General features: G+C 38.2%; 1 protein-coding gene across 18 annotated transcripts in view; it reads right to left on the bottom strand.

Moving 5' to 3' along the window:
* Positions 1-7845: 7845 nt before the first annotated feature.
* The window catches only part of rbfox1 (RNA binding fox-1 homolog 1), a 108305-nt gene continuing 103493 nt past the window's right edge, over positions 7846-12657 (bottom strand). For 12 of the 18 annotated variants that reach the window (XM_034594520.1, XM_034594532.1, XM_034594529.1 and 9 more), the window contains one exon: positions 7846-10662. In XM_034594520.1, coding sequence (XP_034450411.1) covers positions 10540-10662 — 123 coding nt within the window. In that variant the 3' untranslated portion in view covers positions 7846-10539. Of the gene's footprint in view, positions 10663-11122; positions 11229-12657 lie in introns of all 18 variants that reach the window. The other 6 variants (XR_004614807.1, XR_004614809.1, XR_004614806.1 and 3 more) reach the window with 3 other exon arrangements.

The raw sequence follows: 12657 nt of genomic DNA, 5'->3' as shown, positions 1-12657 counted from the left end.
TGAGTGTGTCCATCTATCTATCTATCTGTCTGTCTGTTTATCTATCTATCTATCTATCTATCTATCTATCTATCTATCTATCTATCTATCCATCCATCCATCCATCCATCCATCCATCCATCCATCTATCTATCCATCCATCTATCTATCCAGGCCGAGACGGATGCTTTATGTAGTGTGTGTACATGAATGATAGTGTAGATCTGAACTGACTCACACTGGAGCAGGCACAAGAACAGCTTCAGAGGATTTAGCCTAACATCAAGGTGTTAAATAATATTTCACCCACCTATGGTACTGTAGTTTCAGTGGATCCCAGATTGTAATGAACCTGTTTGACCACTGGATGGTGATACAACATTGAAAATATTAATCTGCACATGCCACTGTTGACACCTGACCTGGTTTACTGGACAGAAAAAGATTTTCTCTCAAAGTGTGGTGTGAATTACAGATTAATGCCAACATGATAACAAAAAAAAATTCAGTTTGTCGTTATTTTTTCAAAATCTTTATTCAAGGATATGTCGTTCTGAATATGTTAAGTTGTTCATTTTGCTACATACATTGACACATAAGAACATCATAATGATAAACTACATTTATACTGCACTGTCAGACTAATCATGCAAGTCAGTCAGTCGGCTTCATATTTTCCACAGAAAAAAACTGCACACATCAGTGCTGACATGCACGCAAGCAGTGGGTGGATGAAGAACATTTGTGGAAACAAAGAAGGCAAAGAAGCAAAAAGCCTTAATCCTGGCAAAATAAGAACATTTATGAGGTGGCTCAAGCTTGTCTCTGTTTTGCAGTCCCCTAGTAACTTTGTTTCACAGACTGAGGGGCTGAATTGTGTTATTAAAATTAAACCAGCATCAAGAATAACTGATTCCTGATCAGACATCAGTCTCTGATCTCTGCAACCAACCACCAGTTTTTCTGGTGGTTGGTTGCAGAGATGCAGACTTGGTCAACTGGCCCTAAGCTACTGGAGGAGGGTGACATGTACAACAGTTTGTTGTCTGTATATGAGAGGGATTTGATTGTGTGGGGAGTATGGCTATATCTTGTATGTTCTGTTACTTCCAATGCCTGCATGTCCTCATTTAGCTCCTAGGATTACTTACCTGCCCAAACAATGATCAGCCATGCTCAGCCAGTCTCCCTCAGCTCATGCTCCATTTTGGATCTGCAGAGCTCAGTAATTCCCCAAAATTCAGAGACTCGTACTTATGCACCTGATCAATTCATTATCTATTCATTGTACATTGAATCTGTTCAAACCTACGTATGACTCTATGCTCTTATCTGCTGTTGGAGCCCAACCATTTCAACAAAACGGATCGAGCTTCTGATAATATTTTGGAAGTGGAAGCAGGTACAGTATAATGTATGTAATGGAAGAGGTCCCAGGACAGAACCTTCCAGTTCTATCAAATCTTGAATTTGTATGTTTTGAATCAATAGAACCGATTTGAACCGAGGGGTACTAAGAAATATTAAACATTGTGATAATCTTTAATGGAAAATGGATCAATGCCCTCAGTGAATGGATGTAAGAAAATAATTTGAATTGAACACTATCTAAAAGTCTAAACATAAACATTGAATTTATAGATGAACATACTCCTCACAACAGTCACACAAATGTGATCAACATATGTATTTTCTGAACCTGAAATACTGAATGATGATTCAAAACATTCTGCATACTGCCTGGAATAAAGTAACATATTGGAACCTTTATTCATAGATGATATTTGTATTATTTTATTCATAAACGTTGACACATTTAAAGGGAATTTGTCATAAACAATGGGTCAACATTTTATTGAACAATGTAAACTTGAGAGGTTCCTATAAATTCTTGTGATGGGTAGAGTGGTTTGAAGCTGAAGGGGTTTGTAAATTGGGAGGAAAGAAACAGGGAAGTAATATCTTTAAAATGTTGTAAAACCTGGGATGTGTATATGTTTTATCAATGCCGAAGAAACATAAAGCTAAAAAATACAGAGTTCTAAAACCCCATTGTTCAGTTTCCATTACTGTCATCCAAAAAATTAGTGTCTGCCATTATCACTGTGACGATCCCTCCCACGCTGCTCGAGGCTCTTTACCTGTTGTGTTTAGGATGAGGTCAGAGAGGCAGAGGTGAGTCAGGAGGATCTGAGCTTCCCCTGAATTCTCCTGATTGCTTAGTTGGACGGCAGCAATATAGATACATTCTCTCTATATCCACCAGCTGAATCTTGTTGTGGTTGTGTTTTTGTTTTTGGTAATTCTTTTTTTCCACTTAATCCCAAGCATACATTACACTTTCACACGCACACACCAGACCATTACTGACCCCACAGTACATTTATTTAGAGTTTACTATAAATTTTCACTATCAGAATATATGCCACTAATAATAAACTCATTTTCTAGATGTTTACCTGATAGTGCTGTAGCTAAATTAATAGAAGAAAATAAAAACAACCCCAGGTTTCTCTTCAGCACTGTAGCCAGGCTGACAGAGAGTCACACCTCCACCGAACCCAGTATTCCTCGATCCCTAAATAGCAATATCTTTATGAACTTCTTTAATGATAAAATTCTAACTATTAGAAATCAAATCAAACATCTCCTGCCCTCAATTGGCACTAATACCCTACCAAGAACAGAAATCTCAGAAACGGCTGAGAATCTTACCAATTATTTAGACAGCTTCTCTCTGATCAGCCTCGATCAGCTGACCAAAATAATCTCATGTTCTAAACCAACAACTTGTATCTTAGATCCCATTCCTACAAAATTACTTAAAGAAATTCTGCCCCTAATTGATAGTACGTTACCGAACACAATCAATCTGTCATTATCATCAGGATATGTACCACAGTCCTTTAAAATAGCTGTAATCAAATCCCTTCTCAAAAAATCCACCCTAGTCCCGGAGGTTTTAGCCAATTACAGACCAATATCCAACCTCCCCTTCCTGTCTAAAATCCTAGAAAAAGTTGTAGCCAATCAGCTGTGTGAGTTTCTCCAGGAAAATAATATATATGAAGACTTTCAGTCAGGGTTTAGAGCCAATCACAGCACAGAGACAGCCTTGGCAAAAGTCACTAATCACCTTCTAATAGCTTCAGATCAGGGGTTTGTGTCTGTCCTCGTTCTGTTAGATCTTAGTGCAGCATTTGACACAATTGACCATCACATTTATTACAGAGACTAGAACAGTTAATTAGCATTAAAGGAACCGCCCTAAACTGGTTTAAATCCTACTTTTCTGATCGCTCCCAATTCGTGCAAATTAATGATGAGTCATCTGTGCGCACCAAAGTTAACCACGGTGTTCCACAGGGTTCTGTGCTCGGCCCAATTTTATTCTCATTATATATGCTTCCACTTGGAAACATTATCAGGACACACTCTGTAAATTTCCACTGCTATGCGGATGACACCCAGTTATACTTGTCAATAAAACCTGAACAAAGTAATCAAATAACTAAACTCCAAGCATGTCTCAAGGACATAAAAACCTGGATGACCTGCAATTTTCTCTTATTAAACTCAGATAAAACAGAGGTTCTAATACTTGGCCCTAAACACCTTAGAGATACATTATCTAATGATATAGGTGCGCTAGACGACATTGCCCTTGCTTCCAATGAAACAGTCAGGAACTTGGGAGTGATCTTCGATCCTGATTTATCCTTTAATTCTCACTTAAAACAAATTTCTAGGACCGCCTTTTTCCACTTGCGTAATATCTCCAAAATCAGACATGTCCTTTCTCAAAAGGATGCAGAAAAAGTAGTCCACGCCTTTGTTACATCCAGACTTGATTATTGTAATTCCTTATTATCAGGCTCCAGCAGTAAGTTGTTAAAGACTCTGCAGCTTGTCCAAAATGCTGCAGCACGTGTTCTGACAAGAACCAAGAAAAGAGAGCACATTTCTCCAGTATTAGCTTCGCTACACTGGCTTCCGGTTAAATCTAGAATAGAATTTAAAATTCTCCTTCTCACCTTCAAGGCCCTTAATAATATGGCACCATTATACCTCAAAGAGCTGATAGTACCTTATCAACCCACTAGAGCACTGCGCTCCCAGAATTCAGGCTCACTTGTCGTCCCTAAAGTCTCTAAAAGTAGAGTAGGAGCCAGAGCTTCCAGCTATCAAGCTCCTCTCCTGTGGAATCATCTCCCACTTTCAGTTCAGGAGGCAGACACCATCTGTACGTTTAAGAGTAGGCTTAAAACCTTCCTTTACGATAAAGCTTATAGTTAGAGCCGGTCCAGGCTTGTCTTAGACACCTGCTCTTAGTTATGCTGCTATAGGTCTAGAATGTCGGGGACACATGACACATGGAGCTTCTCTTCCCAGCTTCTCCTACCTCTTCTCAATCGTTATCACATCAAAGTAATTCATATCCCATCAATACATGTTACTGACTTGACTTCTTCCCCGGAGTCCCTTTGCCTTATCGTCCGCAGATCCAGGGCCGCGGCTGTGGCCACATCGTGGATTAGGATCTGTGGATCGCGTATCAGAGATCGTAATGGTGGATCCAGTATGGCGGATTCTGCATCATGCTGGCTGATTGTGATAATAATGGCAGATCCTTTATCGTGTTGGCATCAGATAATGGGGGTGGACCACGACCGAGGTGGCAGCTGATGATGGATCCTAATGGCGGCAGTGGACAATGACTGTGGACTATAGTGGCATCTGATCTTGATGGTGGATCATGATCTTGCTGGCTGCTGACCATAGCAGGACTGCTCGATACATAGTATTTCTCCTCAGACACTTGACCATTAATGACATTAATCCACCAATTCACTGACCTTCAGTTATACTTCAAAATGTTTACCCTTATCAATACTGCAAATACCCTTATCTTTCTGATGTTCTCCTTTACACTTGACATCTATTGCACTTCTGTCCGTCCTGGGAGAGGGATCCCTCACATGTGGCTCTCTCTGAGGTTTCTACCTTCTTTTTTCCCTGTTAAAGGGTTTTTAGTAGTTTTTCCTTACTCTTGTTGAGGGTTAAGGGCAGAGGATGTCACACCTTGTTAAAGCCCTATGAGACAAATTGTGATTTGTGAATATGGGCTATACAAATAAAATTTTACATTGAACCTTGATTATGTTCACATATACATGCAAACGTGTACATGTATGCTCATGTATGTATCCAATATACATGTGTGTTCTTTTTGTGGTGACACTGAAGAGATGACGGCTGAGGATTTTCTGATTTGGAATTGGCTAATTATCTGATCAGGAGATTATGTTGCGATATTTCCAATACTATCCTGAGGAATCCAATGATTGGGATTTATTAATTAAATCATTTACTGCATCTAATAAACAAAACCCCAGACTCTGTGTTTTTCATTTTATTTGGTAGAGTAATTCTTCTACTTCTTAAAGAGTGCTTTTACTAAATCCATAAATGGCCATAGAATATATATAAAGATGGAGCATAGGAAATGGGTGCAGCTCCACTTCCTCTCACTATCTAGAAATGAAGCCAAAATATCCTTTATACGAGATCCCAGAGTCTGCAAAGTGGCAATTAGGGTATGGAGCCATGGTAGTGAGGTCCTGCTGATACACGCGCTGGACCAATCACAAGTTGGTCTCAGCTTTATATGATGATATGACCCCGTTTTCTATAGCATCAAATAACCAACTAACTTCCTAAAATCACAGACACCACTTTTTGTTATCCATCCTCATACACTGTGTAACTGTTCTAATTCAGGGGTGGCATCCTTAGAAAATTGCATTTGTTGACCGATGGAGTCACAGTGGTGTGACTCATTTTGAAGGCTCCCTCTAGTAGAGTAGACAAATGTGTCCAACAAAGCATTAAACTGGTGGATCCTTATTAAGCCATCCCATCCCAGGATTCATCTGATTCCACAAATGTCTGTCTCTCTGTCTTTCTGTCTGTATGTATAATGCATATCACCTAAACCGTTGATTGTACCTTCACACTCGGTGTGTGTGTACCTCACGGTCAAGGGAAGTGCAGTTTAGAATTTGGTGCAAGTGATACTTTCAATACTAATCGGCGACCAGTACTCCAGCAGTCAGTGGGGGCGGGGCAGTGAGCCTTCAGTCTACAGACCAACTTGAACATGTCTACTTCTTCTGATGATCTACAGCAGTGGTCAGAAACTGGGTCACTGGCTAAACCTGGCTTTACCTTCGTGGTTGTCGTGGTATGTGTTGACCAAGACCTCTGAAGAATGCAGCTCCAGAATTGGGTCACAGCTTTTATATATTCCTCTGATCATTATTTGAAGTTAAATTTAATAATACTGTCTCTATTCTTTTCCAGAGAACCTTGAATTATTAAAACATAGCACGGGAAAATATGCATATCAGTGTTTATCAAGATACTGCAAAAGCATATAACATACCATGTGCTAAAATACTAAAACTGTCCAGTATGTTACTATAATGCTGTTCATATTGGAAAATTACAATACAAAACAATCATTTTGAACGGATTCTATTAGTTTGACAGTTGAGTAATTGAGTGCTGCAGTGCAATAATAATAATAGGCTACGTCAAGTTCATGATTACATACACACACATACACACACACGCTACCCAACAGTGTCTGTGTCGTATCATAGAAAAACTCGACATTTTCCCTGTGAATTACAGACTTAATAAGCAGTTTGAATTATATCTCCACCACATGTGACCCGCTATGCATTAATTATTGATCACCTGTTTCTATGCTAGTAAGAGATAATTACCTTCTGTAATGTGAACCCTTCATCAATTTTAAACATTTATATTGCTTATCTTTCTGCAGAAGCTTCTGGCTACATTTTTTTCCAATTACACTAATCAAATTGAGTTGAAGAGTACTCATTCTCTTTGCTTCAATTAGAAAGTAGTGATGATGTGCATATTTCACACAGTCCCACAGCACCTTCCTTCTAGCGAGGTGAAATGATGAATAATGGCTGGTTTCCCTGCCTCCTTTTGTCTGATGGTGGACTACAGGTTGAGAACCACAGCCGCATTGATGTCTGTTTATTCATTAAATACATTTAAATTGCCTAACTACAACCTCTAAAATCATGTAAACAGTACCATATATCCCAAAACTGACACGTGACAACAAAACTAAATCAGCGAATGTCAAAAAAAAAGAAAATGAACTTAATCAAATATAACTTCAACCTCCACAGTGTCAAAACAAAAACAAACAAGTTCCCAAGATAAATTCCCAGCAATAAGGACATCCTCTCCTCACCTCTAACCTGTAGTAGATGTGGATGTCCTTCAGCGGTCACCACCACATCTTTAATTTGAATTTACAGGCACTGATATTCACATTACCAGATTGTTAGCTGTATCCTAGTAACACACATTAGGTGTGTGTTAAAGCTTGATGAGAGTTTGGCCTATGTCTCTGTGCCATCGCGCTCCATTGTCCTAAAAGGATTTAAAACATCAACAGGTGACAGTGAGTGACATGCTCCTTTTTTAACAGAAAAACACAGTTTATTTTGACAGCGTCTTGCACCAAACATAGAAAATCCTCAACAAAAAAGGATTTTTAAGATTTGTGTCCTCAGTAAAACACATAGGCTAAGCTGACAACAGACAGACATTCTGTTTTGGTCATTTAAAAAATAAAGAACAAACAATAGAATTATTAACAATGCACAGAGAAAATGACACTCAGCCCAGGACATACTGTCGAGGAATGATTTTGACAAAATGGTCAAACTAAATGTATCCTGGGTCACATGCCCATCTCCCTTTGAGGATAGTTTCACTCAGACGCTGAACAAATAGGAAAGAGATGAAAACTTTTTGAGAAAACAAAACTTTATTGATGGTTATTGATTAGTGGAAGAACCATAGTACATGCACATACAGTGAATAGGAAGTCGGAAGCTTTGTTTTGAACCACAACACCTACTGGAAGCAGAGCTTGGATAAAGTAGTTGCGTAGTCAGACATTCAGCATAGTGAGGACTAAGAGTCTTCTAGTTTCAGACCGATAGTCCTCACACACAGTACACAGACGATGGTTTGAACCAGCAGAGCCAAAAGGCACAGAGGCTCTCACCGTTGCCTTTTTTATAATGTGATGCATCTGAGAGTTCTCCTATCTAATTTGTCATAAATACAAAAGAGAGATATGTAACAACACCAATAATTGGGAATAGTTGTAAACAGAATGTGGCAGAGGAAATGGCTTATGGGCTTGCTTGCAATGCAGCCATAGCCTAGGTCCTATTGCCAATGTAGTGCTTTTCAAATACACTAGATTTATTTCATTAACTTTTATTTACATCATAGATTAGCCTGTCCACAAATCGTTAATGTCCCATATTTTTTTACTTTTGTAATATTCAAACAGTAATTTTCAAAGAGTAAAGTCTGAGTTGTAGAAAATAACAGAGAGGATGTCACATTAATATCAACATGAGTGCAAAGGAAATCAGAAACTGCAGAACCGATAAAAAAAAAATGTTAAGAAAAATTACAACTACAGCACTGATATGTGTCAGTTTCATGTGAAAATTACAATGTGCAAAATGTTACAGTGGACAAAAAAAGAACATATGAATGAGAGTATCTACACGATTATTTGAAAAGAGTTAATAAAAATCAGGGTATGATTTGATAGAAAATGAGATCGCTTGCCCTAACAACTGATCTATTCATCTAAATCTAAAACATTATACCATTGTGTATTTCATATAAGAGAACATCTTCACTGCACAGTTCAAATATAATACATTGTTGGATTATCATACTTTACCCCCCAGAAATTGTAATTATTAAACAAATAAACAACAAAAACAAAGGCAGAACAAATTTGACAAAATGATAAAATAGACACAGTGGTTTTGGCCACTGCTATATATATTTTTTAAATCTCTCCTGTAATATAAAAACCATCAGTTATACCAATTAATATATTGGAAGTTTATATAAAAAACATCTACATCTGGATGGCCAACACTGCTCTGTATGGAAGAGGATTAGTGCCATAAAACGTCAAACCTTCAAATTCTAAGTCACAACTTAGACATCTGTGTTTCACAAGTAGCATGTTTTCATATTAACTTGGCCCTAATTCTTTTTCATATCTCAGCATTGGAGTAAGCATTAAATGGTTGAACAGTTCAGTTGCCATGACAATCTTTTTTTTTTTTTTTTTTTAAACTTAGCTCATAATTCATATCTATGTGGAATCTTGACTATACACATAAACACGCTAGATATGTCCACGACAACCTTTGGCTTGAAGAGATAAAACCTCATTATTAAGTCAACACACCTACAACATGACTCAAAGCATCCTCTCCCTGACAGGAAGACTGAACCACATGTCTGAGAGCAGCTCTGATTGGTAATAATTGGGTTCTTTTATTTTCAGCAATCGTGACTTAATTACCCCATTATCTCAGGATAACTGACAAAAAAACTGAAATGCTTCATCAGATACATTTCTGGCAATTTTGTCATCATAACAAGGGGAAATCTTTTTGGTAGTTTTTTTTGTAAATACTTGTGTTATTTACTACAAAAACATATTGCATTCACCAAAGGGAATATGAGCAGGAGACCTCATTTTATAGTTCTGACTTAGTGTCTTATAATTCAAATTTAATGCAAATTTCACACTTGGTACATGGTACAAATCATAACAGCTCATGTTGTAACTGAGTGACATCAGGCCTCAATAAAAGGAACTTTTGTGACCATGCAGATAAAAATTATGTTCTTTCAGTTTAGCCAAAATAAATGAATAGCATGTGGTCGTAGTTTCAAGATAACAAGAAAAATGGTCATGAATTTTAGGCCGTGGACAAAAATGATCAACCATTGCTGCTCTCAGCTTCTGGAACTTATCCATTCTGTTCTCAAAAGCTCAGAGAATAACTCTTTGTGCCTTCATGTTTCCAACTCTTCTTTACCTTCTCCCAAACCAAGGTAAGAAAAACTATCATTTCTAAACTGACAGAGGAACTGCCAAAGGAAGCTGAGAGAAGTAAAACAACAACACTTGACTAGCATAGTCGCTTAAACACTCTTAGGAAACATAAAAATCTCAACGTGTGACTATGACGTATCCTACAGAGTTGGAGTTCTGTACAAGCCCTAACAATTTGATTTTGATAAATATTCCCACTGGGTCCTAATCGTTACTATAGCAGCTCTCTCTTAGTACCAGGGGAAAAAAAACTCTACAGCTGATAATCTATGTTCAAATCTTTAGAAATTAAAAACCCACAATATCAAAATACACAGCACAAAATATCTGAGGTATAAGATGAAAAATATCAGCTGTCATTTTATTCGTATTCTTTTTTTGTACTTCTCTCTCAGGAGATGCGGAAATTATGCACAAACTGCATGTATTGCAATACCCGGGTCTCAGTACACCTTTAACTGATAACTCCTTTTCTCTGTCTCTCATTCGCTCACACACTCAGACACACACACACTTTCTTTCTGTCCTGTTGGAAGGTTGATTAGAGGTCGGAGGTGGTGCTAATAGGGTGCGAAGCGGCTGTAGCCTCCCCGGTATATACTGGCCTGGAGAGAGGACAGCACCAGCCCCACGTCGTCAGCATGACTCCGAGTTTTGGCATCTGTCAGTGGGGTGAACGCGTTCTGAAACACACACATACAGGCACGGACAAATGCAACGACACACACACACACACACACACACACACACACACACACACACACACACACACACACACACACACACACACATAAACACAAACAAAGGCATACACAACCAAAACAAAATCCCAAAACACACACATATAAAGACAAAGGCATGTAAACAAGACACACACACACACACACACACACACACACACACACACACAAACGAAGGCATACACAACCAAAACAAAATCCCAAAACACACACATATAAAGACAAAGGCATGTAAACAAGACACACACCCACACACACACACACAAACACACACATACACACACACACACACACACACACACACACACACACACACACACACACACACACACACACACACAAACCCTCATTAGCCCCCCTTAGTCCAGCACAAACTACTACTAGAGTTTCAACATTACATTACCGTTATTCCAGTGCAAACCCATGGGGGATGAAAAGACCCATGACCGGAGCAACCGTCATGCAGCAAGCACAGCGAGACGCTTCATGCCAGGGGTACATGCCAACAGCTATGTGAAAGAAATCCAGTCAATACAACTATGAAATAGTGGAGGAAACGATCAAATCAAAGAAACCAAGTCAAAGGGTGATTTGAAGCAGTGTTAATAAGGGAGGTGTTAATAAGGGAGGGCTAAACCTTTTGGATGGATCATGCTGATTTTCATTGTATGAAGATAAGGGAGATTTTGAGGCAGTTGCAGCTTTCAGCAAAATTGATTTTAGATATTTTAGAATATATTCTTTGCTTTTGTGAAATTTACAAATGAAAAACAATATTGATAAAAGTTCCATCTTTGTGTGTTTGGGTGAAACTGCATGTCTTTTTCTTTTTATCATAAATACGAGCTCTGGACCTTGTGTTTCTCAAACATTTCAGAGAAGGAATTAAGCTCTCAAACACTCTCAGTGATACGTGTTTAGCTTGTCATTTAGTCTTTGGAGTAATTGTATTTCATGTTATTAATCTAGAAAATAACCCTTTAGTCTAAAGTAATTCGGGTGAAACTGCCATCAACCAGCTGGGAAAGCTACTGTAGCAGTTACAAGGTAATGTAGTCTATAGATAAAAGTTCTGGTTAAGCATCTGAGTGTCTATGCAGTGCATTGGTTTACTGTCAGATTCAAGGACAGCTAAAAGCTGTGTCAGGCAAGAGAAAGATGTGGGAACGTGTTTAATACTTGCAGGAAAGGTTAATTAGTGGCTCTTTGTCGGACCAGTGCAGTTAGAAAAGAACAGACGTCACACCTCATTTCCTTCAACTGTATCCACAATTCCCTCATTCATGTCTTGTCTTTACTTCTATTTCACTGAGGACATGAACACAGATCCAGGGAAGAATGTAAATTGACAAACACACTTTACATCCTAGCTTTCCTTTGTTTAATCGCTCTGAATGTTTACCCTTCGAATATAACGTTTAATAACTATCTGCACAAATATTTAAGTCCCCCTCTCGTGAAAATCAAGTTGCTATGTTAACATGCCGCCCCTTGTGCCTTTTTATGTCAAAAACAATTTCAGTTAAATAAACAGTCTTTGCCATGGCTGAGTATTTTCACCTTAACACTGCACTAAACAAATGCCAGCCGGAAAAAAAAATAGATTCAGACAGGTTTGTGATGTCACAAAATATATATCAGCATATTTATGGATCCAAGTCAGGAAATAAGGTAGGAAGGTGGAGGGTTACATTTAATTCCATTATTTTCTCTGTGACAACTACTTGAGCATGTGACTTTGAAAAACAAAGTTGGACTTTAAAAACATGTCCATCATCTTTGTTTATAATGTGAACAGATCAGTTGTAACAGTGTATAAACCTCAATGCAACATGAGCCATTTCAAGTTCCAACAATTACAAAAAAAATGCAATTACTACTTGCTTTCACATTTATTAACATTCTGTTTGAAATTTCATCATGAAATCATTTATTTTT

This window comes from Hippoglossus hippoglossus, chromosome 8 (genome assembly GCF_009819705.1).
Source record: "Hippoglossus hippoglossus isolate fHipHip1 chromosome 8, fHipHip1.pri, whole genome shotgun sequence".
Taxonomy (NCBI): Eukaryota; Metazoa; Chordata; class Actinopteri; order Pleuronectiformes; family Pleuronectidae; genus Hippoglossus; species Hippoglossus hippoglossus.
Note: the sequence above shows the minus strand (reverse complement) of the source record. Positions and strands in the feature narration are given on the sequence as shown.